At 38.6% G+C, this 25,991-nt stretch overlaps 1 protein-coding gene across 1 annotated transcript; it reads left to right on the top strand.

Moving 5' to 3' along the window:
* Positions 1–1,100: 1,100 nt before the first annotated feature.
* Positions 1,101–25,991, top strand: ITM2B (integral membrane protein 2B). The gene is made up of 6 exons (XM_006060833.4): positions 1,101–1,402; positions 20,995–21,123; positions 22,632–22,838; positions 23,671–23,781; positions 24,468–24,618; positions 25,735–25,991. Exons 1-6 carry the CDS (start codon positions 1,286–1,288, stop codon positions 25,818–25,820), a joined length of 801 nt encoding a protein of 266 aa, XP_006060895.1. The 5' UTR covers positions 1,101–1,285; the 3' UTR covers positions 25,821–25,991.

Here is a 25,991-nt window from a genome sequence, read left to right as displayed (position 1 = left end):
GGAGAGTCTAAGAGACCTAACCCCCTCCTTGAACAGAACCAAATTCCCCAGAATCTCACACTCAACCCACTTTCTTCACGGTTGACTCAGAGCAGAGCTGACACAGCTCAAACATTCTAGAGTACACCCACATCTCTGGCTTAATATGGACAGAGTGGAGTGGAACAAGGATTCAAGATCAACCATTAGTCCAAAGGGTCGTCTGTTGACCGTCATTAACTTGGTTATCACTGCAGGCCCGTATCTTCTCTCGAATTAGTTGTAAGTGAAATCTCTTCAAAACAAAATTTGCTTTATCCATATATATTTTTTTAATTTTGCAGAAAGCCGCTAAAGACTCATCAGCGAATATGAATCACAAATCAGCCCCGTGTGCATGTGGGTTCTGTCCAAGTCTACACAAGAGGGGAACATTTTGTTTTAGAAATGTGAGATGTATGAAATGCAAATCTGCCAAGAACCTTCCTCCGAATTGCTCTGGGACTAGGCAGGGCAGCCTGGGACCTTGCGAGGGCGGCGCGGGGTTGGGGGGGGGGGGGGGGCGGGGGGAGAAAACAAGGCAAGTGTGAGTCAGGTAACGCCCTTGGGTGGGGCCCGGGAAAGATAAGTGAGATCACAAGGGTAGAGAGCACTGAACATTTGTGTTCCACTGAGTCGGATCCATAATAAAGTTAGACAGTGGCGGTATGGAGGCCCCCAGAGTCCACAGCCTTTAGGTTCTCGGTGGAGGGCAGCAGGCAGGGAAGGGTCGACCTGGTTCTGCCAGAGGTTAACGCACGGTCCGGGCGGACCCAGGAAAGTTCACCTGATTTTGCTAAAAAGCTGCAATCCTGTGCGCAGAGGTAAACAGGGTTGGAAGCGAAATCGGAACTGCAAAATCCAGGCCCTCGCGCAGGAGCACCCCTCTTTCCTTCCCTGCCCGATCCCCTCCTCCGACCCGGGATGAGAGCAGGGCTAGCCGTCTCCGGCAATCTTTTGGTCTCTTGGGGGGTCAGACTGCGGGACCCCGCCCATATGGCCTCCGGCCCCGCCCCCGACCCCGCCCACATCGATCTGCCCGCCCCCGGCGGGGAGCGAGCCGTCTCCGCCCTCGCCCCCGAGCTGCGAGGCTGCAGGACTGGTGCCGCAGTCGCCGCCTTGGCCACCGCGCAGCTGCCGGTCCACCTCCGCCACCGCTTAGCCGCGCTCGGAGCCCGGCCGAGGAGGCTGCCGCCGCCGCCAGGAGCCCGCAGCCCGTGCCCCGAGCCCGCCGCCGCCGCCCTCCGAGGGCGCCCCAGGCCGCGCCATGGTGAAGGTGACGTTCAACTCGGCTCTGGCCCAGAAGGAGGCCAAGAAGGACGAGTCCAAGAGCGGCGAGGAGGCGCTCATCATCCCTCCGGATGCCGTTGCCGTGGACTGCAAGGTCCGAGGGCCGGGGCTCTGGGAAGTGGGCCCGCTGGGGCCCCGGGAGAGCTGCGCGGGGCCAGGGCGGCTGTGCGCCCCGGGACAGCGCGGGGCGCGCGCGGGACGGGGGTCTCCGAGAGGGCCGAGCGCTCCCTTTTCTCGGGCTGCTCTCCGTTCTTGTCCGGCGCAGCTTCTTTGTAAGAAAGTGCCTGTGCAGAAAGCGGTGCCCGGCGCGGGATCGAGGGCTTGGGGGCCTCCAGGGGAGGAGGATTGGAGAACCGGGCCGAGTGCACGGTGCTTGGTGCAGTCGAGGAATGTGCGTGCGTCCTGGCCGGGGTTCGTTCTGCCTGGAGACCAGCGGCGACATGCAAAACGACAAAACAACAACAAGAGTTTGGCACGTTCTCCCAGTATAAATAATGTCCCTAAGATGGCTGACATCATTACAAGCCTAAACCGCAGTTGCTTCCTTACTTTCGTTTCCAGGCTGAACTGCACTGGGACTAAGTCCGGCTCCTGTAAGCCTCTTAATTTTAAAAGCGGTTTTTTTTGTTTGTTTGTTTTGTTTTGTTTAACCTTCTCTTTTTCCACGGCCTTTTGGTAGCGGCAGGTGAACTTCGCCGTGGGGTCTGGAGAGGGAGGAAGCGGGCGAGGGGAGAAGGCAAGGTGATGGTCTGCTCAGAATAGGTTCTGGCTGTTCACTTTGTAACTGAAATATTCCCAGTAAAGGTTACTGATAGCTATCTGGATGTTAGTGTAAAACCAACAGTTCACTCTTAAATTATATCAGCAACTTTACGAGAACCCCTTAAGCTAAGTGAAACTAAACAAACTTGTTCTACGTCTCTTTCAAAATTGTCCTTCATCCCTTTTAAAATTGTCCTCCGTCCCTTCAACAACTTTTCTTTATTTTACAAAATCCCCCTTTTAGCCCTAAGCAAAAATCCGGAGAGGAACTATTATCGTGCTGCGGTAATACTCATTTAGGATGTGATTGTAATTGTCTCAGAAGTTGAATAAACAGGAAAGGTTCACAACCTTTCTACCAGATCTTCTTCAGGCTGCAAAAATTTAATCCTGTACAAATTAGTTGTAGAATTATTTATGTTCGTAACTTTATATTTTTTTGTTAGCATTTTTCAAGACCTGCTATAAGTAGGGTAAACTTAGTTTTAACTTTAAAAAACCCAGTAACTTGTGCAGATATAAGGACTGTTTTTTAATATATTACTACTACTGGGAAACGCAGTGTGAAAAATGTTTGAAAATACAGTGTTAATCTGCACGTGCCTGTACTGGGTTTTTGAAAATGTTCTGGTTAAAAACACAAATGTCAGGAGTTGATTTTTAAATGACTGTCTTGCCTTGAAATAGGAAGTGAACAGATTGCCTAAAAGGATTAAGCGTTTTGGTATTGGTATTGTTTGCCTGAATCCATTGCAAAGAGTCTAGGTTTTAGAGAAAATGTTTGGAATCCACAGAAGATAATTCCAGCAGCAAATTATTATCTGAGCTCTGTATTTGTCTAACATTCATTGTACCTAAATTAGATTGATATTCAAGTACCCCATCATAACAGACTGAAAAACATATATAGAGATTAGGTAGATTTTAATCCTATTACATATCTTTTTAAAAATCCTATGAACAAATACAATTCCTCTCATTAAAAAAGAGAGGAAGAAAGGATCCAATGATGTCACTTCAGATAGCTTTTCCGTGTTCCTGTTGTGAAGGAGATTTGAAACGCTGGACAAAAATCAGAAATAATTTGCTGGGTAGCTGTAAATCAGATTTTGGACATTTATTGTCATTTCTGAAACGGTGACTGTGTTTTCAGATTCTCACAATTTCACCATATTCAAATATTGTGGTCATAGCAGCAGTTAAAAAAAAAAAAGTAACCATTCCTAGCTCTGTTTTCTCAGATCCCCATATCCAAAGAAAAATACTGGAACTAAGCTGTGAGGGCCTGTCTTCCTTTAAAACCACACAGCAGTCATGGATGAACTGGCAGATACAAAATGACTAATACTTTTTCGAGCTGTGAACTCAAAGACCTCTTAAGTGAGTGACAGAATATTGCTGTACATTAGAAGGAGAATCATTATAACCCGTCAGTCACTTAACAGTAAAAGCAAACCTTACTTAGTAACAGGCATTTGCAGACGGTCTCTTAGAGCTGGGACAGTGATTACATAATGTTCTCTGACTCCTTCGGGTGACGGTATCATGACCACTGAGTTTGACTCTGCGAATTCTGCACAGAATCAGCGTTCCTGTGTTTGCCTGGGGCATTTCCTTGCCTGGTTGGTCTAGAGGATCCGGTTTAGCTAGTTATGAGTAAGAACTCCTGAACAAGAATTTTGAGTATCTTTAACTCTCCCAGACCACAGAGTCCTGAAGACCATTGTTTCTCCAGATGTCCCCTTAAGGATCACCTGGTATTACCTGGGATTCTGGTTTAAAAATGCAGATTCTTCAGACCTTCTGCAGTAAAGAATTCTGATCCCTCCGGTCGGCTGGCTTATGTAACTCACATTCCAGTACTTTTACACTGCTCCTGTCTTTGGCCATTTCTTTAGCTCTTTTCTCTGGAAGCTGTTGCATTGTCCTGTCTTTTAGATTTGTCTTTTCAGTAGCTGTTAATCCCAGCAGCCACATCTGTGGATTATATTGTCTCAACTAGCTTGCTGTTTATTATTCTTTCTCTACATTTCCCCCTAGGTTTTATGTAATAGAGGTGAATTTGAAATTATGAATGTTTTATGTGAGAGGCAGCAATTCATTCATGAACTTTTGTGTTTTTACTTTGAACTTTGACACATTGTTATATATGTGTAAATATCAAAGAAAATACTTAATGTCCTGAGTCAGAAGTCCCAGTTTTGTCAGTACACAACTGCTTGATCTTGGGTTTAAGGTTTTTTTTTGAAGAGTTCTTTATGTATAAGATGACAGGGTAGGACCAGATGGTCTGTAGAGGACTCTTCAGTTTTAAAATTCTATGAAAATGGCAAGAATTACATAATTATATTTGGCAGGAGTCAGATTGTTTTAACTGTGAAAAATAACAGTTCCCCTCTCACCCTAACTAGACTGTTCCTTTTTTTCCTCCCCTTGTTCAGCTTGTTACATGCCTTGCTCTTATTAAGTAGCTGTGGGTCCCAGAGAAAGGAGATGGCTAGAGGTATTATGTAATAAGCTAAATTTTCATTTTGGGTTACCTCACTGTAGAAAAGTAGCTGTCAATAACTCGTGTTGTCATGCCTGATTATGAAATGCCTTTTCCAGTATCAGGCCTCGAAGAAGCTCAAGTTTTCTTCCTAGGTATCCCTGTAAATTGTTTTGCTGATAATGTTGCCTCTTCTCTGCAGTGCATCGTATTGTAGACATCCTTAAAAGGAAAAGTGAAATGCTTGTGGGGGGGAAGGAAAGGGCAGGATGGAGGCCTAAGTGAAGGACTACTAGCCCAGTAAGCTCTGAGTCTCCCATCACAAAACGGCTGTCTCCCTCCTAATTCTTTTCACTTTCTGGCGTTTCTCTCTGCATAAAACAGGACTGGTCATTTAGCTTTTTGGTGATGTTGGTGTTCATTTTATTTTTTGTTTGGGGGGAGGTAGAGGGGAGGAGGAACATAAAATCTGACGCCATATACTGAAATGTTTTGGTCTTTAGAGAAGGGATGGGGGAGCTTGCTTCCCTTTAACAAAAGTGCCTATCATTACCCTGTTGTATAATTTAGTGTCGGTAAACCATTGACCAGCAAAAACTTTACAGTCGCTGCATTTTAGTTCTTCGTGAGGGTATTGATATCTGAAGTGAGGATTTAGTGCTGGGAGATAAATTAATTGCCCCTGTGCATACCAAGTGACCTTGGCAGGATCTCTTGTGTCCACATGCCTTGTGGGCAGCTGCTGCTCCAGAGGGTGGAAAAATTGTATGTTGTGCAGCTGAAAACTGCCCCAAGACCCTGCTTGGGGTCTTCCCAGTGTCACCTTAAACATAATCTTCTTCGGACTAGATGGAACCGAATATATTATCCTTGGCAAAATCATAAACCTGTAAGACATTTTGGAATTCAGCTCAGCCATATTAGAGATTTAGGTGCATAGAAGTATTACTTTAACCAGAAATATCTCTCGGAACACATGGTACAGGCCTATTTAAATTCACTTAGAATTTAACTTAAAAATTTTCAGTGTGTTTTGCTAGAGCTTGATGTAAGGTGGGACATTTTATTCCTTATTTGTTCTTTCATACCCTAACCTGAATACCTGGAACGTCTGTTTAAAAGGCATTTTCCGCGCCGCCCCCCCCCCCCCCCCCCCCCCCCCAAGGAAAATGCTTTCTGAATTCATGGCATAACTAGAACTTCAGGAACTCTTTCGTTTATCACAGTGTCAGCAGAGGAAGAGCCAGAAAAAAATTTGTCTTTTCAAAATGACATCAGTGAATCCATCCTCTTAAACTTTTTGGTAAACTTGTCACTTTTTATTAGAGCTTCAACTAAAGGAGTTCAGGACTTCGCCATCAAAGGACTTTTTCAGGCCATAGCTGCTGCCTGTTAAAAATAAAGGATTTGACAGTGCTGAATTTCTGAATGTGGTGGTTTTTGTCAAAATGCTGTAGAAAGCAATAACACTGGAGTTATGTTTTCAAGAAGCTTATGTGTAAAGAGTTATTTCCTGTCTTTCCTATTTACTTTGCACAGCTTAATAATGAAAATTTTACAGGGTAGACAACTGAAAGTTGAAAATTAGAAATTTTTTTACAGATATGACCCTAAGAATATCATTAAAAATCATTCAGTTGTGATTTTCCCTTTTAATCGGTGTTTATGATACATATACTTAATAGCTTTAAATAATCCTATTTTATGTTACCAATAATTGAGCAAAATTGTAAACAATTGAAGTTTTTTTGAATTCTTGAATTGATCAAAGGGAAAAAAAGAACTTAATAACTTAATGAAGTATTTCTATAATTCTGTCATTTGGGGGAAAATCAAGTAAAATGAACATAAACTTATGCAGAAGAATTCTTTAAAAGTGACAAAATTACTCTTGTATTTATGATAGAGGGATATTCTAATCTTTTATTTAATTATCAATATTTATTGATAAATGATAATATTAACATTGATAAGTTCTAGCAGTAATTATATGAGCTAGAGCTAAGATATATTTGTCGGAAGATAATTAATGTTGAAATTAAATTTGCACAGTTTATAAATCCTAAACATTTTCAAATTAAAAATGTAGGGAGTTTATTTGCAAAATTCATGCTAAGTGGGTGTGAGGTGTTTAGTACTTTCATATTCTGAAATACTTGCATAAACCTTTTTTGGCATAGTTGAATTTCATATTTTAAAAAAGAAGGTTTAACGAAGTTTTGTATGTTTGGATGTTTTTAACTTTTAATGCCAAAATTAATCTTGGATTGTTTTCTTTGTTTTAAATATGATTCTGATGTTTAAAATTTTGTAATATAAAAACCTAAAAGGTAAGTTGCATTATTCAGTCACTTACTGCAACATCCAGAAGAAGAATCATCTTTATGCTGGGAAAAATGACTTTTCAAGGTCAGTCCATCTAGGTCTGCAGTTTTTTGGGGGGTGGGAGGACACTGTGTGGGTTTTGTGGGATCTCGCTTTCCTGACCAGGATTTGAACCCTGGCCACGCAAGAAAGCCTGGAATCCTAACCACTAGGCCACTTGGGAACCTAGGTTTGCATTTCTTAAAATTCATTTTTTTTTCCAGCCAGCCTCTCTAGTATTTCATTTCTGCTGTATATACCATGGCAGTTTTTTCATTTTTCATTTTCTAGCTTTCTCTTCAATTTATTTTACCTTGCTTTCATTTTAATGCTAGGAAGAGTTTCCCAATTCCATCAGTTTTAGCTAGAGCAAAAACTAGGCATGTTAAGCAGAGTTGGCAAATTCAATACTCATGGGCCCAAGTAGATGTTTTAGTGAAGCCAAGCTTTTTTCATTTTTTTGCATATTAAGCAACTTAGACTATTCTTCATTTTCATTTAAAAAGTGAAGGATCCAATGTTGCTTGATCCTCCAGGTTTTAAAGGCAAGCTGGAATCGGTTTCATTTAAAACTTGATTTTTAAATATTAACAACTAATTCATACAAGAATTTCATGCACAGACATAGACGACGGACACAGGCCACCGTTTTACAGTCTCCTTTACAGTGGAGAGCAGAACTGGCAGATTATGGCCTACTGCCTGTTTTTGTATAACCCATGAGCTAAGAATGATTTTTTTAAAATACATTTTTAGATGTTTGGGGAGAAATAATCAATTTCTTCCATTTGCCCCAGTTCCCTCACAGTCGAAAAAGGGGTATCGCTTGGGAAGCCACACTGTCTACTTATTGAGAACTCAGACTATGCAGTTTATACTTGAAGGGTTTAGATTCTGTCTCTACCATCTCCTGCGATACTTTGGGGAAGTTACTACAACTCTCTGTGTCTTTCTCCATCAGCTAACTGGGGAATAAGATAACTTGTAAAAAGTGTATCACAATACCTAGAAAGGTGTATGACTCAGTAGATGCTCTTATTCCTGCTACAGATTTTTTTTTTTAATGATTCAAACTTTTATTTGGCACCACTGCAAGATTTCTGGAAGTAGACTTCAGGGTGGATGTGCCTGAGTACTCAGTCATGTCCAGCTCTTTGCGACCCCGTGTACTGAAGCCCGCCAGGCTCCTCTGTCTATGGCGTTTTCCAGGCAAGGGTATTGGAGTGGGTTGCCCTTTCTTCCTTCCTCCAGGGGATCGAACCTGAGGCTCCTGTGTCTCCTGCATTGCAGACAGACTCTTTACCCTCTCAGCCATAGGGGAAGCCAGGTAGAAGAAAATTAATGAAGCAGGGCAGTTACTCATTTTATACTGTTTCTTATAGACTAATACCTCAAATTCAACACTGTTTTCAGATAGTGTTAGAGCCTACTGGCAAAGGTTAATATTACTACCTGGATCTGATAACTTGGGCAAGTCCTACAACCTCCCAAGCCCCAGTTCCCTCACTTGTAAAATAATATAATGGCACTGACCTTAAATAGTGTTCTTGTGGTAGAATTAACAGTCCCTGGTACATAGAAACTCATTAAATGTTAGCACTTTCCCCCAAATCGCCATCTGTTAAAAGTCCCATTTTTACCCCCCTCCTCATTCTTTTGTTGGAATGTTACTTCTTGTGTTACAGTTACTGCTCATCCCTACTTCACATGTCAGTTAAATTGCAGTATTGTTGATAAGTAACACCCTGCTCCCCTGAGATACTCTGTCAGAGAGTCATTCCTGCAACATAAAAATCCTTAGCGTTCAGTAGCTATGTCCATTTTTGTATAGAAGTATTTCTTATTACAGAATAGAATGTTGATATAATTTTATAAATTTAATTTGGGGTTTAACCAAAGTAATACTTAGTTTTAAAATGCAAATAACTGTCCTGCCCTATCTCTGAAGAACGCACATTTTTTGGGGAACCCACTTTGTACATTAATGGTTCTCAAACTTTTTGGCCTCAGGACCCCTTTGTATTCTTAAAAATTGTTGAGGGTCCCAAGGAGCTTTTGATTTATGTTGGTTATATTTATTAACTGTATTCAAAATTAAAACAGTATTTATAGATTTAAAATAATACAAAACCTATAACATGTTAGCAAAAATAACATTTATAAATAAAAATTTCCATATAACCAACAGACTTTAAGAACAGTAAGAGCAACGTCGTTTTAAATTTTTACCCTTTACAGAGTGGCTTAATAGAAGACAGCTGAATTCTCCAGTTAGCTTCTGTGCTGTGTCATACATTCAGCTCCTGGGAAACTACGCTGTACACTGTCCAGAGAATGAGAATGGGGGGGGGGGTGTCTTATTTTTATTACGAAATTAGTTTTGACATTGTGGACCCCCCTCACATTGTGGTGTTTGTCCCTAGAGCACATTTGGAGAACTTCTAAATACTTGATATTTCATGGTTTTTGTTTTCATTTGTGTTTTTTGCAGTTTTGGTATTACCTACTGGTAATACCTTCCTAAAGGTAGGTATTTATCTTCCTAAAATGGGAAGTGACTATTTAGCCTTTTTTATTTGTTTATATAGTATATACATAGTCTCTTCTCCTGGTATAGTTACAATTAATGTCTGGTTAAATTGCTGATCCAAGCTTTTATTGTAATTGACGTGAAACTTAGATCGGAGTAATGTAGTATAACTTTTTCTACTTCCTTTCTTGTACAAAGCCGTTATTTTCCCTGAATTTGATAATTGGCTTCTTGAGTCGAGAGAGGGTTACTTAATTTTCTGTGTATTGCTAGTTCATCCTCAATGTCTCTGACAAACTTTCAGATAACAAACTTTCATATCTACAAACTTATCAGATAATTTACCGAGTTTTCTATTTTTCTTGGTGATATTTCACTTGTCATTCTTCAATCTTTCCACCCAGATGGTTGTACTCTAGGTATGTGGCTGCACAGATGTCCTGAGTAATTATTACCCTCGAATTATTCTGCCTTGGCCTCCATCCTCTGTTGGATCTTCAGTTTTATAAATCCAAGAAACAGCATTTAGATGAATTTTTTTTTTTTAGCCTGTCTGAGAATCTTTATTCTGTCTTTACATTCAATTGATAATTTATCTGGGCATAAAATTCTAGGTTAGCTGTAATTTTCTTTCAGCATTTTAATGGCGTTGCTGCATCTTCTAGTCTGATGCCATTCTGGTTCCTGGTTCTTTGAATATGACCACTTTAGTTTTATTTTTCCTCAGGAAGCTTGAGGTTTTTTTTCCTTATGTTTTCAGCTTTTAAAATTTCTATTGACATACTTTATCTTCTGTCATTTCCATTTTCTGGCTTATGGTTTATTTGCTATCCCTTTACTATCACTCTGTTGAGCTTTCAGGAGGAAGTAAAGATGACTGTTTAACTGGAAATCAATAATAGGACTTTCAACTCAGCTGTCTTCGTAGCTTTAAGACTTACTAGATCGTTTAACATTGAAAATGGAATTTTAATGATAATAATAGAAAACAATAGGAATAGTAGATAATAATAGGAAACCATGTTCATTTTTATTAGCATCAGTTTAAGGTCTGACAGGATAACCTATAGAGAGGCATCTGCTTGTCTCCTTTTTTAATATTCCAAAATTGTCTTTTCATGAGTAATTTTAAACACAGCTCCCTTACCGCCAACTTCATGATTTTTGCTTTGTGGCTTTATTTCTCTAACTTGACTAGCTTCATTTTTGTAATAACATCTTGCCTTTTTCATCTTTGAAATGTTTATATCCTAGTGAGCCTGAGTTATTTTCCTTCATTGTTCTTCCTTCATGTGCATATGATTTAAATACTTTTTCTTACTATCCTTTGTGAATTTGATGAATAATAGAGAAAAATTCTGTTAACTTCATCAGCACGTTAATAACAACAACACTACTGTTGCGGCAGTTAACACGTGGTGCTTCCTGTGAGTGGGACTCAATTGAGTGAACCTCTTATGATAGGGAAAGCTGGAGAAACTCCAGTCATTTCTGGTTGGATATTTATCTGTAAAATGACGTATTGGACTAAAGGACCTCTCATGGCTCTTGTAGAGAGGATTGTTTCTTTCTAAGAAGTATACTGATCACATAGTCAGAGGCCACTGTTGCATGACCAGACCTTATACTAAGAAGTTAAAATTTACTGAACGCCCAACCTTCAAAAAACCTCTAGTGTAACTCATAGAGACCGACCAACTATGTAAACCAAATTAATCACAACTTACTTAAATATCTGTATCTGTTTTCACAAGAAAACAACCCTCCTGGATCCAAGAGTGAGGCGAGTAGTGGGATAAGGGAGCGAAATCAAATGACTGCTGGATGTTTCCTGTACGTGTATTTGGTGCTAGGCATAGGTGCAAAGCACGTTTTACAGTGTATTCACTCTATAGATAACAAATATCTGTGACCTCAGGACTGGAATTATTTTTTTCTAATAGTCATTTTGTATAACTTCCGAATTTCTGAACTTGGATGGAAGATACAGCTTTCCACCTTTGAATTATTTTATGCTTTTAAAAGACTATACGTGGAATTTTCCTGTCAAAAATTCTGCATTTTAGATGGGATGACTCATATTTGAATACAAATGTATAATTATCTTGTTGAATGACATTAAAATCAAAGATTTTATACAAAAATGAGTCCAGAACAGGTTTCCTTTCCCCCTCCTCTAATTTTGACATGTAATTCTATGATGAATTATAGAGCATTCCTATCATATTTGAAAATCTTTGGAAGATGGTTGATACTCTCATTAAGCACAGTATGAACTCATGATTCAGCCAGTAGCAGAAGAAATATATCTTGACCAATTTGTCTATCCGTAGTAAAGACTGTTACTGACAGGAAATGTCATTTGTGTATAATAGTGTTGTTTACAAACGTCTTATCTGTTACTGCTTGTCTAGGTTTTTCTTTTGACGACCCACTACCTTCATATCTCACTAATATGAATTTGAAAACCTGATGAAATATTACACTTCTCTTCAGTGTAAATGGAATAAACGCTATATAGAAATGGTCATCTTTTAAAATAAGTAGAAAAAAAGAATAGAAGATTTTAAGGTATTCCTATATTAATATTCTGCTATGTACCAGATACTCTGCTTGCTCCTAATCATGTAAAAAGTGATTAAGTGACAGTCCATCACTAAAAGCATTTATAGCCTGATCTTTTTCTTTTTTATAGCTCTGGCCTATTTTTTTGTTTAACCTCGGCCTGTGCTAATTTTATGTAATGCCAATAATTTGGTTCAGATTTTCCTATTTCTCACAGTAGTTAAATTGTTATGCAGTGGATTTAAATTGCTAATTTTTTAATTCCTGTTTTGCTCTTTGTGTCATAGGATTTGTTAACAAATAAAGGACATTAAAGAGAAATTGGTTTTGTAGACATTATAATTTTAGATTAGTTTCTGTTTTGAAAACTCTCTCCCTACTCAAGTGTAAAATAATGCAATAACCTTATTATCCATATAATGCCAATCACTTGGAAAGCTGCTCCCTTTTTGCATCTCATACATAAGATTTCTCATGTGGACTTTCTCACATGGTTGAGATAGTAGCAGTCTTGCTTACTTGAAAAATCAAATGAGGAGATAAAATTCAGTTTTACTTATTTAAATAAGCAACAGAAACTGCAAACAGATGTTTGGTGGCTTGATGATTTTTTAGCTTCTTAGCCATAGATTTTTGTGTTTTACATATAGTGGAATATAGTTGGTAACCAGTTAATGCTGTTAATGGTGAATAGGTTGCTGGATCATGTCTTTTTGATCCTTCCATGATGGGAAAGAAAGCTAATGTAGAAGCCAGGTGACTTTAGAACAAGTGCTAGTGGTAAATGAATGAAACTGCTGTTCCACATGATAGGAATCAGATGGAGCAATTGCCTATATTACTTCAGTGGTTTGAGGGGTCTAGTTAGGAAATTATTTTGGAAATATTTAAAAATAGATGTTCAGTGATGACCAAGGTTTTTATTTTTAATTCTTATTGGAATAGGAAGTCACTTTCTCTTCCTCTCTAGTAATGTCTTTTTCAGTTGGCTTTTTCAGTACTTTGCTGTTCAGTTCTGTCGCTCAGTCATGTCCGACTCTTGGCGACCCCGTGGACTGCAGCACGCCAGGCTTCTCTGTCCATCACCAACTCCTGGAGCTTGTTCAGACTCATGTCCATCGAGTCAGTGATGCCATCCAACCATCTCATCCTCTGCCATCCCCTTCTCTTGCTGCCTTCAATCTTTCATTTATGGGGTCTTACGAAAAAATCCTCTCCTTGCTTCTCATAAGCTGGGAAAGGAGAGGAATTCAGATTTATTGGAGTATTAGTTACATACTGAGAATTTCAGCCCCTCAAACTTTATACAGTTCTGTTAATTTTGACCAAGATATGCAGTTGTGTGATCATATCATTTTGTAGTCTGTCCCAATTTTCTGTTTCTATAATTTACCTTTTCCAGAACCTCATACCTATGGTATTATACTGGGAGTGGCTGTCCTTCATTCTCATTGTTCCTGTCCTGAGAACTGGGCGCCATCTCGAACATGTTTGATGCCCACAGTTCTTGGACCATAGCTTTCTATGAGTTTATCCAATACCTGGCTGCTCTCTGTCACCATTTTTGCTTATGCCATTCATGCTTGGATTTATTCTTTGCCAAAGAATACCTGTTCTGTCATTTAAAGGATTAAGATGCTTTATTCACCATATTAATCTAGTCTCTAAAACCCAGAACTCTAAATCCTTTTATGTGGAGAAGTGGTTTAAAATTAGATACTCAGAAGGAATCATACATACCTAGTCATAGGTAGGGAAGTGAAGCTTGAAGTTCAAAACTAAGTGACTTTGTGGAAAAGAACTTAGTATGTTTGGTCTTGAGTATGCCAAAGCCTTTGACTGTGTGGATCACAATAAACTGTGGAAAATTCTGAAAGAGATGGGAATACCAGACCATCTGATCTGCCTCTTGAGAAATCTGTATGCAGGTCAGGAAGCAACAGTTAGAACTGGACATGGAACAACAGACTGGTTCCAAATAGGAAAAGGAGTACACATCAAGGCTGTATATTGTCACCCTGCTTATTTAACTTATATGCAGAGTGCATCGTGAGAAACGCTGGGCTGGAAGAAGCACAAGCTGGAATCAAGATTGCCGGGAGAAATATCAATAACCTCAGATATGCAGATGACACCACCCTTATGACAGAAAGTGAAGAAGAACTAAAAAGCCTCTTGAGGAAAGTGAAAGTGGAGAGTGAAAAAGTTGGCTTAAAGCTCAACATTCAGAAAACTAAGATCATGGCATCTGGTCCCATCACTTCATGGGAAATAGATGGGGAAACAGTGGAAACAGTGTCAGACTTGATTTTTTGGGCTCCAAAATCACTGCAGATGGTGACTGCAGCCATGAAATTAAAAGACGCTTACTGCTTGGAAGGAAAGTTATGACCAACCTAGATAGCATATTGAAAAGCAGAGACATTACTTTGCCAACAAAGGTCCGTCTAATCAAGGCTGTGGTTTTTCCTGTGGTCATGTATGGATGTGAGAGTTGGACTGTGAAGAAAGCTGAGCACTGAAGAATTGATGCTTTTGAAGTGTGGTGTTGGAGAAGACCCTTGAGAGTCCCTTGGATTGCAAGGAGATCCAACCAGTCCATTCTGAAGGAGATCAGCCCTGGGATTTCTTTGGAAGGAATGATGCTAAAGCTGAAACTCCAGTACTTTGGCCACCTCATGTGAAGAGTTGACTCATTGGAAAAGACTGATGCTGGGAGGGCTTGGGGGCAGGAGGAGAAGGGGACGACAGAGGGTGAGATGGCTGGATGGCATCTCTGACTCGATGGACGTGAGTCTGGGTGAACTCCGGGAGTTGGTGATGGACAGGGAGGCCTGGCGTGCTGCAATTCATGGGGTTGCAAAGAGTCGGACACGACTGAGCGACTAAACTGAACTGAGGAAGAAAAATGATGAAGGAGGAGTTGAGAAAACTAAAACATAGATGAGAAGTTAATTTATGAAAATTTGAATTATTAGATTTTTTTAAATGTTGGCAGCTAATTCTGTATTTTGTAAAACAGTGTACAGGCTAAACAGCACACCCCCAGGCAGCCAGCCTGTGCATCCCCATGTTTATCCATATTACTGAATGTGTTTTAAAAAGTACATATTTTGAAATAAACTAAATTTACTTCTGATGCTACTCTGAGTTGAATGAATTGTATTTTTTTCCCCTGAATGTCAGTATTTATATTAAAGTGTTTTTACACCATCACGTTCTTTTTCTTTTTTGTAATATGATTTTTAACTCAGAGAGGTATTTTCCTCGTTGGTAATTCTGGTTCTTACAGCATTGTTGTTGCATTTGCTGTAATAATGCAAAGTAATATTCCTGGGAGCTTTGAAAAAATGCCTCCTCATTCATTCTGCAAAGAAGGCTCATGAAGTGAGTTGTTAGTGTGGAACAGAATAAAAATTATATGAAAACCCTTGCATCTTGTCTGAGATCAGTTTATAATTGAAGCACATATACTAAAGCTACTCTTAGGGAACTCATTGAGGTGACCTAATTCTTAACTAATTGAAGTACCAGAACTGAATTTATCCTTCATTTTGCTTAAGGTATAGCTGGTTAAATAATTTTACTGTATAATACGGTGATAAGATTCGTTTGAACCAGAGATTAGTAGTGTCAGAGTGATAATGTGTTTGAAGCAGTTTCGTTCTGTTCCTACTGTGGAGGGTGACAAGGGTGATTATGGGCCAGCGTGTGCTTCAGCATCTTCATTTATAAACTGGGATAAAAACTTGAGGTTTTCGGAAGATTAATGAGATGATAATTGTATAGCACCTGTGGGAGTTCTTTTACCTTATCAGCATAATTTAAGGTGTACCAGTTTTATTGCAGTACCAGGGCAGGAAATGTCTGTTACTTGTTTAAATTAGGCCAAGTGAAGTTACAGATCTCAGTGAAGATGTTCTTGTTCATGAGTGGTTTTCCTTTTTCTTACTGTTGTGGTTAATTACGAAATAATCCAAACATACCAGAAAAAAAGAAGAGTTCAGAGTACCATTTATGTTTTTTAAATGTTTTTTAAGTGTTGAATATGTGGTGTCATTTTTTAATCCAACTTGACTTTTTTGGGTTCAGAATTCTGTTTCTAAGATTAATCTCAAAGTCAGCAGTGCTAGTTGGCTTCATTTAGACTTTAATTGTATGAACCTATAATACTTTATTTTTTACGTGATGGACATTTAAGTTATTTCCAGTTTTTTTCTTAATGACCATTCTGCAGTTATCATTATTGAGCCTCTTTCTGTGTACAAAAGTGTTTAGAGTTATAGTGCTAGGAATGGAATTACTGGCTTGTAAGATATACATACCTTTAATTGTATTAGATCCTGCCAGATTGTCATTCAAAACATTTGTAGCAGCTCCTGTCTTTGTGCGAAAGTTCTCAATTCCCATTGTTCCACACTTTCTCCAGCACTGGAGGTGGTAGACTTTCTTTAATTGTCGACTGTATAGGAACTCAGTTGATATTTTTTTCTCTCACTCCCCATATTGAAATAAACTTCACAGGCAGTAGGGCTTCCTTGGTGATCTAGTGGTTGGGAGTCTGCCTGCCAGTGCAGTGGACACGGATGCAATCCCTGGTCTGGGAAGATTCCTCATGCCAAGGGGCAGCTAAGGCCGTGCACCTCAACTGCTAAGCCTGTGCACCCTGGAGCCCACACTCTGCAACAGGAGAAGCCACTGCAGCGAGAAGCCCGTCCCCCAAAACTAGAGAAAGCCCACCAACAGCAACAAAGACCCAGAGCAGCCAAAAAGAAAAATCTTTACACACAGTAAAAATGCACTTGTTTTATGTATATAATTTGATTGAAATTATGGTCATTGTATAAAGTCATATATCCACCACCACTCATGATATGAAACATTTCCATCACCCTAAAAAATTTCCCCATGGCTCTTGTATCTTCCTTTCACCCTGACAGCCACTAAGCTGCTTTCTGTCATTGTAGTTTTTCCTTTTCATAGCTAGTCTTTTGTGTTGGAATTTTTTCACACTAATGTTTTTGAGATTCAGTGTGATTAAACCACACTTTATTTATCCATGCATCAGTTAGTGGATAGTTATGTTGTTTCTGCTTTGGGGCTATTATGAATAGTGATGCTATGACTATTTATGTATAAGTCTTTGTCCTGTTGATTTTTAATTACTGATCTTCAGCAATTTTGCAGAACTCTAATTAGTTTGAATAATGTGGCTTCCTCGGATTTTCTGCATAGACAGTTATATCACTTAACGTAATGACAGCTTTGTATTCTTTTTCCTAATCTTCTTTTCTGTCCACGTTCTGTCATTTTTGTGCTACGTCGGATCTCTAGTACAGTGTTCGAACAAAAAGAATCATTTCTAGTGAGCGTCCTCATATTCCTGACTTGAAAGGTTATGGTTTAACTCTGAAGCTTAAGTGTTACATATGAGGTTTGGGACAGATTTTTGATCATTAACCTTTTTCATGTTAATGAATTTCAACTGTTCTAGTTTGAAAAGAGATTTTATTATGAATGGGAGTGAGAGTTTATCAAATGCATTTCCTACGTATTTTGAGATGGTCGTGGGGCTTTTCTTTAATCTTGTATGTGGCTTTTTTTTCCCTCTGAGCTTACTCTTTCAAGTTTTAAAATTTAATTATTTAAAATACATTTTTAAATCACTTAGGTTAAAAACTCTTCTATCTTGAGTATACTTTCATCGCTTCTCCATGACTAAGACTGTAATAAAGGAACATCATTTAACTGTCATGCATACTGTTAATTTTAACTGTAAATTGCTTAAGGTCTCAGCCATGTCTTAATCACATTTGAATTTCCCACAGGACTTAGCACAGCACGTTGCAAATAACAGGCCCTTAATGTTGAACTGGGCTAAGTACTTCGGGCTACTATTCTTCGCTAAAGAGCCACAGTCTCTTGTGGGTTAATAAATTCTTATGTTGCCCCCACCTTTCATTACCATGCTGGCTGTTGATGTAACTTTGGGGGTCATTAAAAAACAACCAAGTTTTAAAGCTTTTAAATTTTATCCACACATCAATTATTTATTGAGTGCCAACTAAATGCCAAGGTTGGGTTGGTGCTACCATACTAACCTTACAGGAATTTAGAGAAAACAAGAGATTAGTTAGACTTTGAAGACCTGGTACCTCTTTTATGAAATAAATGATTGTATAAGTTAGATTCTTTGGGGAAATTTAAATTTTTATTGCTGTAGCCCTGAAATGTGATTTTTGAATCAACAAGAGATAGCGTATTACATAAAGTACCTTTGTGACCTGCCCCAGTAACTTGTCCATTCTCATCTCTGCATCAGTTGCCACCACGTTGGGCACTCTAGCCATACCCCAGGTGACTCTGGAGAAGTAGCACGTTCTGGTTATTCATTCTTTGCCCTACATATGATGCCCTTTAACTCCACCTTCTGCGTTAATGAGTATTTGTCCTTCATTCCACTCCAGTATTTTCTCCCCTGAGAAGTCTTTCCCAAATCAGTCCTCCTGTGTTCTCTACCTTCTCCTATTAGAGCTTGTATCATATTTATGTTCTTTTTTGTAGATTGATTTTCCAGGCTGACCTGAATGCTCTCTTTCTTGGCCGTGGCTATACACCCATAGCACTTGGCCCATAGTAGACATTTATAATTTAGTCTTGAAAATATTGCTTGTTGACCCGTTAAAAATGATAGAGCAAAAGGCCTGGAAACTTGTCATCAGATTAACAGTTGGGACTGCGTATTCCTTTACGAGGGTCTGCGCATGCTCTCTGGCTGCTCCTTGAAGTGCTGCTACTGAAGAGGGGCTGCCAAAACAGGGGGCTGTTACACACACATCTGACGGTCTCAGCAGCTGATACCAAATGTGTAGAATTCACTGTTTCCATCTGTCATTTGCATCTCCCCACCCTGCCTCCACCCTAAAATTAATTATCCTTGGAACTGTTTCCTGTCGTCTTAGATATTTGTGTCAGACAAGGGCTCAAGCAAAACACTGTATGTTCTTTGGTATTCGAGTTTCATAATGCTTGATGACTCCATGGAATTCTTTTCACAGATGGGATGTCTTACCTGACCTGATAAATTCCTTAGGTTTATTCTCTGGTACACACTACTTCCTTGCAATGCACGTGTCGTCCTCTAAGTATACATACAGTCTGTTGACAGGTGCACCTACCACAGCAAAGTGTGATGATCTCACAGCATCTGAGTTAATCCCTAGAATTAGAGACATTTTTTCTAGTGTTTAAACTTCAACCAACCCAGGTGCCTTAAAATTGTCCTTGGTTGGCTGGGTCATCTGGGCTTGGGCTTTTCCCGAGTGATAGGCAAGTTACGATTCCTCATCTTAGAATTGAAAATGTAACTTTAGCTTTCATTCTTTCCTCTCTGAACTCTTGCTTCAACTATATCCAGTGTTGTTTTTTTGTTGTGTTGTTTTGTTTTGGCTGTGCCACGTGACTTGCAGGATCCCTGTTCCCCAACCAGGGATTGATCCCGGACCAAGGCATTGAAAGTTCGGAGTCACAATCACTGGACCACCAGAGAATTCCCTCCAGCATCGTTCATACAGTTTTCATTCCTAACTTACAAGTTATATCCTGTTTATCTATGTAATTGTGGGGTCAAGTCTACTTTGTCCTTTAACCCATCCCATAGTGAGTTTTCCAAGTAAAGGTCAGAGTTACATACAGTACTTGAGAGGCTGCACACACATCCTACTTACTAGGTCATCTTTTATTATGTTGGTTCCAAGTCCATTGGAGCCTTTCTTTTGCTGTCTGTACTGTTTTTTGAGCCACTTGTTATATAACACCAGCAGCTAATCTCATTTTTTTGTTAGCTCTTTGCACATAAACCTGGGTACAGATAAGTTAGCTGTAACTTTGACGTGGCAGGGTGGAAGGACTGAGTTAGAAGGCAAGTGTATCTAAGGACTGTTCATATCCTGATCCTTGGTGATGTGATGTTTCAGGGCTAAATTACCTCCTTGAATGGGTCAGAATCAGAATTCTAACAATTGCATACTAGTTGTATGTCTCTTAATCATCAAGTTTTTCTTACTGAGTCTTTCCTCAATTTTCTGCTGCTTCTATCTTTAAAGTGAAAAACTTTGTTAAACTGGGATTCTTTAGGGTAGAGCAATGCATTAATGGAATTATTTCTGAATATATTTGTCCTACTTCTTTGAGATTCTGATTATTTAAAGAATCTGTTTAATATTATTTGGTCTGTCCCAGTTTTCCTGTTAATTTTTCTTGTATTTGGTTAGGAATGGCTTTGTACCTAGTGTGAAATATTAACTACCTGCAGCAGGCTGACATATAATTTTATGAATAACCTCACATACCCTGAAGTTGTAATACACAAGATGTGCATGCATGCTCAGTCACATATGACTCTTTGTGACCCCATGGACTATAGCCTGCCAGGCTCCTCTGTCCATGACATTTTCTAGGCAAGGATACTGGAGTGGGTTGCCATCTCCTTCTCCAGTGGACCTTCTCGACCCAAGGATTAACCTGAATCTCCTGCATTGGCAGGCAGATTCTTTACCACTGAGCCATAAGGGAAGCCCGATACATAAGACTCAGCACCATAATTTTACATGACAAAGTTGTAGCCTTTTCTGAATTTTTAAATATTAGAAGACATTTTAACCACAAAAATTATGCACAGAAAGTAGAAATTGTTGAGTATGTTACTGATTGCTCTAGAGGTATGGGTGGCAGGTGGGATGCTGAAAGTCAGAAGAAAACTCTCCCAAGGGCCTGGTGTCTCAGCTCAGGAGGCATCGTGCTGGGGCCCGGTGCCACCACTGAATCATTCCTGGTGAATTGTGAGTAGTGATCTGACTTCTTTGGTCTTTTGTATTTTTGTTTACAAAGTGTTAATTCTTAAGGTTTCTTTCAGTCCTGACATTTCTGTGGTTCTGACTGGAGATAAGATACTGACCATCAGTCTTTCACGTTTCAGGACCCAGATGAAGTGGTTCCAGTTGGCCAAAGAAGAGCTTGGTGTTGGTGCATGTGCTTTGGACTGGCATTTATGCTCGCAGGTGTCATTCTGGGGGGAGCGTACCTGTACAAATACTTTGCATTTCAAGTAAGTGGGAAAATGCTAAGGACACTTCTGCCTTTCCTTCACCTGTACTGGAAAATTGGCCCAAACTTATTCTAAGCCTGTGCTTTTTGTCCGTGGCCTTTTAGCCAGAGTGGTCGTTCTGTTTTCTGGTTATGTTCAAAAATTCCCTGAGCATAAGTTCGCTGAACCTAGTAGACAGTCATTAAAAGCAGAATAACATTGTTTTGAAATGCTGCTGACTGAAAGATACAGATTGCTGGATGATTTTTCAAAACTGACTAACCCTCAGTTTTCCTACCATAATTAATAGCTAAGTTATAGGATTTTTCAGTTGCCAATTGAATAAATATACCAGCCTCAGATGTCATGTTGATAAACTATAGTTTATTGCATCGACATTTTGGGCTTCCCCACAGTAGCTTTTTGCTTCTGGGCCCAGAGTACACTTGTTGCATTTCTCTCTGCCTCTTTCTCAGCCATTGGGTTATCGTAAGAATTGGGACTTTGGCAATAATGCTGATATAATTTAGGATGAAAGTTGTTTGTAATTTATTATAGGATAGGAATCCCAGTGGATTGAGACATAGTTTTTTTTCTTCTGATTACAATTATTAAGATTTATGATCTCTCTTTTGTGACTTATTTCTCTTGATTTAATCCAGTAGGTTTATTTCATTTAATATACCAGAATTTAGAGAAACTGTTGACAAATAGATTTTATTAAAATAATGAAACATTCTATAGAGCATGTATAAGTTTTGTGCTCATTTTCTGTATGTTTGAGATAATAGCATGGTGATAGACATTAGTGAAATACAAGTCATCTTTCTTAATGCAGTTTTTTATAAGAAATATATTTTTGACATAAAAAGTCATTGCAGTTCCACTGTCTAGAGATATTTGTTGATCTATCTTTTTGTTATATACTCATAATCTTTATTATATATGCCTACTTAAAAAAAATCTTTATAATGATTTGCTGTAATCTGATATTTTCCATTTAATTGTGATATATTTTAAGGAAAAATGAGAGCTACCTGTATGCCTGTAGAAATGACAGAAAAACCATCCCTTTTTTGGCTAATAAGAGAAAAATCATGTAATCAGTGAATCACAGCAAAATTAAAAGTATATTCTTTAAGAAAAATATTCCTGGTTTCTGAATATATTCCTTTTATAAAATTAAGGTCTGCAGGTAGAAAGAGGCGTGTGTTTCTTCAAATTTACTTGTCACCAGATGGATAATTGCTTTTATAGTCTATTTTTAATCAAATACAAAAAGTAAAGGAGAAATCAACTGCTTTTTTCCTTCTGAAACTGGTTTTTTTTTTTTTTTTTTTTTACAATACTTCAACACCTGATCTTAAAGAATGTGTTCACTCTGTAATTAAACTGTCTGACTTGTCATCTAAAAGTAGGAGTTTGCAAGCAAAATGCTATTTAGATAAAGGTGGCAGCTTAAGTAATACTTAACATTTAAAAACCTGTCTCCCACTGCATTGCTGAAATAGTGTTTAAACTCTCTATAGCCAGATGACGTCTACTACTGTGGAATAAAGTACATCAAAGATGATGTCATCTTAAATGAGCCTTCTGCAGATGCCCCAGCCTCTCGCTACCAGACCATTGAGGAAAATATCAAGATCTTTGAGGAAGACGAGGTTGAATTCATCAGTGTGCCTGTCCCAGAGTTTGCAGATAGTGACCCTGCCAATATCGTTCATGACTTCAACAAGGTAAGCCAGGTGCCCTGAACTGTAAAAAGAATGCAGGTCCCTTGATGGATGCTTTTGTAGTTTTACTTTTAATATTGGCTAATTTATTCTATTTACGGTTTACTGTTTGAAAAGAAAGTTTTTAAAAAGGCTTTGGGTTTTTTCTGCCCTACAAGAAAAACTCCAACATTTGATGGGCTCTTTGTCTGAGGCCAACCCTCAGGGAACCTACTTTTTCTCCCCCTTTCCTTGTCTGTCTTAATGCACACCAGATGCTGTTCCTTCTCTGCTGTTAAATTGCTTTTAGAAATCTAAATATTTACATATTTTGGTTTAACTCATTTTAATCCTCAGAACCATCCTCTTGAGTTAGTCTTTCTCAATCATGGTTTCTCATTTGAACCACAAGAACAGAGTCATTTAATTGACTTATTTCAGTCAGTTTCATCCAGTTCTCTTGTGGATGGTAGTAACTAGCCAATAGTTTCTAGATGCATCAGAGAGAAGTTAATTTTTATATACAATAGATGGATGCCTTGGAGGGCATGGTGGTTTATAAGTACAGGGACTAAGTCTCTTAATCAGATGATAGGGTATTGGAGTTAGTTTTAATAGTTTATTATTATCTGATCAGTATGTAAATACTGACTAGTAGCAGAATTTCCTCTCCCCTTTCTACTTCCATTCCTATCCTACCAAATTCTTGATTTGTTGAAATGCAAGTGATTGACACATTGTAAAGCCAACCCATTTTAATGGTACAAATTGTTCTTAAAAATCCAGTTGCTGCCTGTTTGTATATTTGTAATATTTATACATGAATCTAACAAAAATATCATCTTTTTCTTCCCAGAAACTTACCGCCTATTTGGATCTTAACCTGGATAAGTGCTATGTGATTCCTCTGAACACTTCCATTGTCATGCCACCCAAAAACCTATTGGAGCTACTTATTAACATAAAGGTATAAAACTTTCAGATACTTCTTATTGATGCTGTTATAGGATCTTGGAATTCCTTATTGAGAAATTAGGTATAGCTAGTAACCATCTTATGACAAGTAACTGAGACTGGTGGTTTGGGGTTTTTTTCCCTTGTCTCTTTTAATATTTTATTTATTGAAATTAAAATGTGGTTTCTTAAATTATATCATAGGGCCAGAGAATAAATAGTAGGCTTTAAAGAAATAAGGTCAGTGTTGCAGCTATTCAATTTTGATGCCATAGACAATATACAATATGTAAACAGATGGGCACAACTATACTCCAATAAAACTTTAAAAAAGTTATTGATTTATGTATTTTTGGCTGTGCTTGGGTCTTTGTTGCAGTGTGCGGGCTCTCTTGTTGCGGAGCATGGGCTCTAGGGTGCATGGGCGTCAGTAGTTATGGCTCTTGGGCCTCATCTTCCTGTGGCATATGGAGTCTTCCCAGAGCAGGGATCGAACTGCGTCCCCTGCATTGGCAGGCAGATTCTTAACCACTGGCCCATCAGAGAAGTCCCCAGTTAAACTTGATAGAAACAGATGGTGGGTGATAGTTTGCCAATCTCTTTTTTGTATTATAATCTCTAAAAATTTTATTTGTTTTCCTTGTCTGTTCAATGTATGTTTTGAGATATCCATGTAATATAATTCTTTTCCAAATGTAGGCTGGGACCTACTTGCCTCAGTCATATCTGATTCATGAACACATGGTCATCACTGATCGCATTGAAAACATTGATCACCTGGGTTTCTATATTTATCGACTGTGCCATGACAAGGAAACTTACAAACTGCAACGCAGAGAAACCATTAAAGGTAATACTTCTGAATGTTAGAGTGTTGGCAGAAAAGTTTGTTTCACTTCATTGTGTTAAGTTAGATTTAGTTGTAAGCTTGTCATTGTTACCAATACATTGGCCATGAGTAAGAAATAAAACTATATCGTACACTGTATATTTCTAGATTGCTGAAGAATCATCTTAATTCTAAATCTCGTCTTTTCAGATGTAGAGCATAGGTGAATGTGAAATTCATTTCCTGGATGTGCCATTAGCTCACTTAGTTCACTTTCCATATGGTCCCCCTGTCTGCCTTTCCATCCTCCCACTTTGGTTCAGCCTTACTATTCAAGCTCTGCTTACCCAAAGAGTCTCTAAAGTAGCTCTCACATGTGCACTCAGGTTCTAAGCAGAGTGTGCCTTTTGGATCACATTGAAGATAACCAGTCAGGTTAGTTAGAAAGGAACCGGACTGAAGAATTAAAAGCATTGACACAACCAAGGTAGCTTTGCCAAATCGCTTAACCTTTGTTTTCTCATGTGATGATGTTATCTCCTCATTTCTTTTCAAGATCATTCAAAAAATAAAATGAAAGTACAGGTGACGGTGCTTTAGAAAGTAAGACATGCCATGCAGACACACTATGATGTGATTTCTTTGAAATTGTGGCACCTGGTTAAATGCATTCCTGGCTTTTTGTTGGCACTTTTGATGATCTGATCTGCTGTTTGATGATACTTTGATGATGAGTTACCTGAAACCTGAGGCTTGATGTCTTACATTGTGAAATGAACTTCATGGTTCATAATTTTTTTAAAGCCATAATTTTACGTATAATAAAATTCACCCTTTTTTAGTGTGTAGTTCTGAATTTCAACAGATCACCACCATATCAAGATATAGAATGTTTCTGTACCTTCAAGGTCACAAATTTGTATGTATGGCATTGTTAACTGTTATCAACCTCTGTAAAGATACTTAGTTTAGAAAAGAGCGGAAATTATTTTCTGCCATGTTAAATCAAACTACAGAAGTTAATGGACTACAGATAGAGTGAAATATTTGTATATGTCTGAATAATACTTGTGAAGATTAATATGAATATTTATTACCAAAGAACCAGAAATTTTAAAAACTTTTCCTTTCAAACAGGTATTCAGAAACGTTCAGCTGACGCCTGTGTTACGATTCGGCATTTTGAGAACAGATTTGCCGTGGAAACTTTAATTTGCCCTTGAACAGTCAAGAAAAACATAATGGAGAGAAATTTAATACCGCAGCATAACCCCACCCTTTGTATTTTGTGCAGTGATTATTTTTTAAAAAATCTTCTTTCATGTAAGTAGCACATAGGGCTTCACGATTTTTTCATCTCATTAACTCAATTAAAACCATTATCTTTAAAAATC

The sequence above is a fragment of the Bubalus bubalis genome, chromosome 13 (assembly GCF_019923935.1).
Source record: "Bubalus bubalis isolate 160015118507 breed Murrah chromosome 13, NDDB_SH_1, whole genome shotgun sequence".
Taxonomy (NCBI): Eukaryota; Metazoa; Chordata; class Mammalia; order Artiodactyla; family Bovidae; genus Bubalus; species Bubalus bubalis.
The sequence above is the reverse complement of the archived record's forward strand: the minus strand, read 5'-3'. Positions and strand labels throughout refer to the sequence as shown.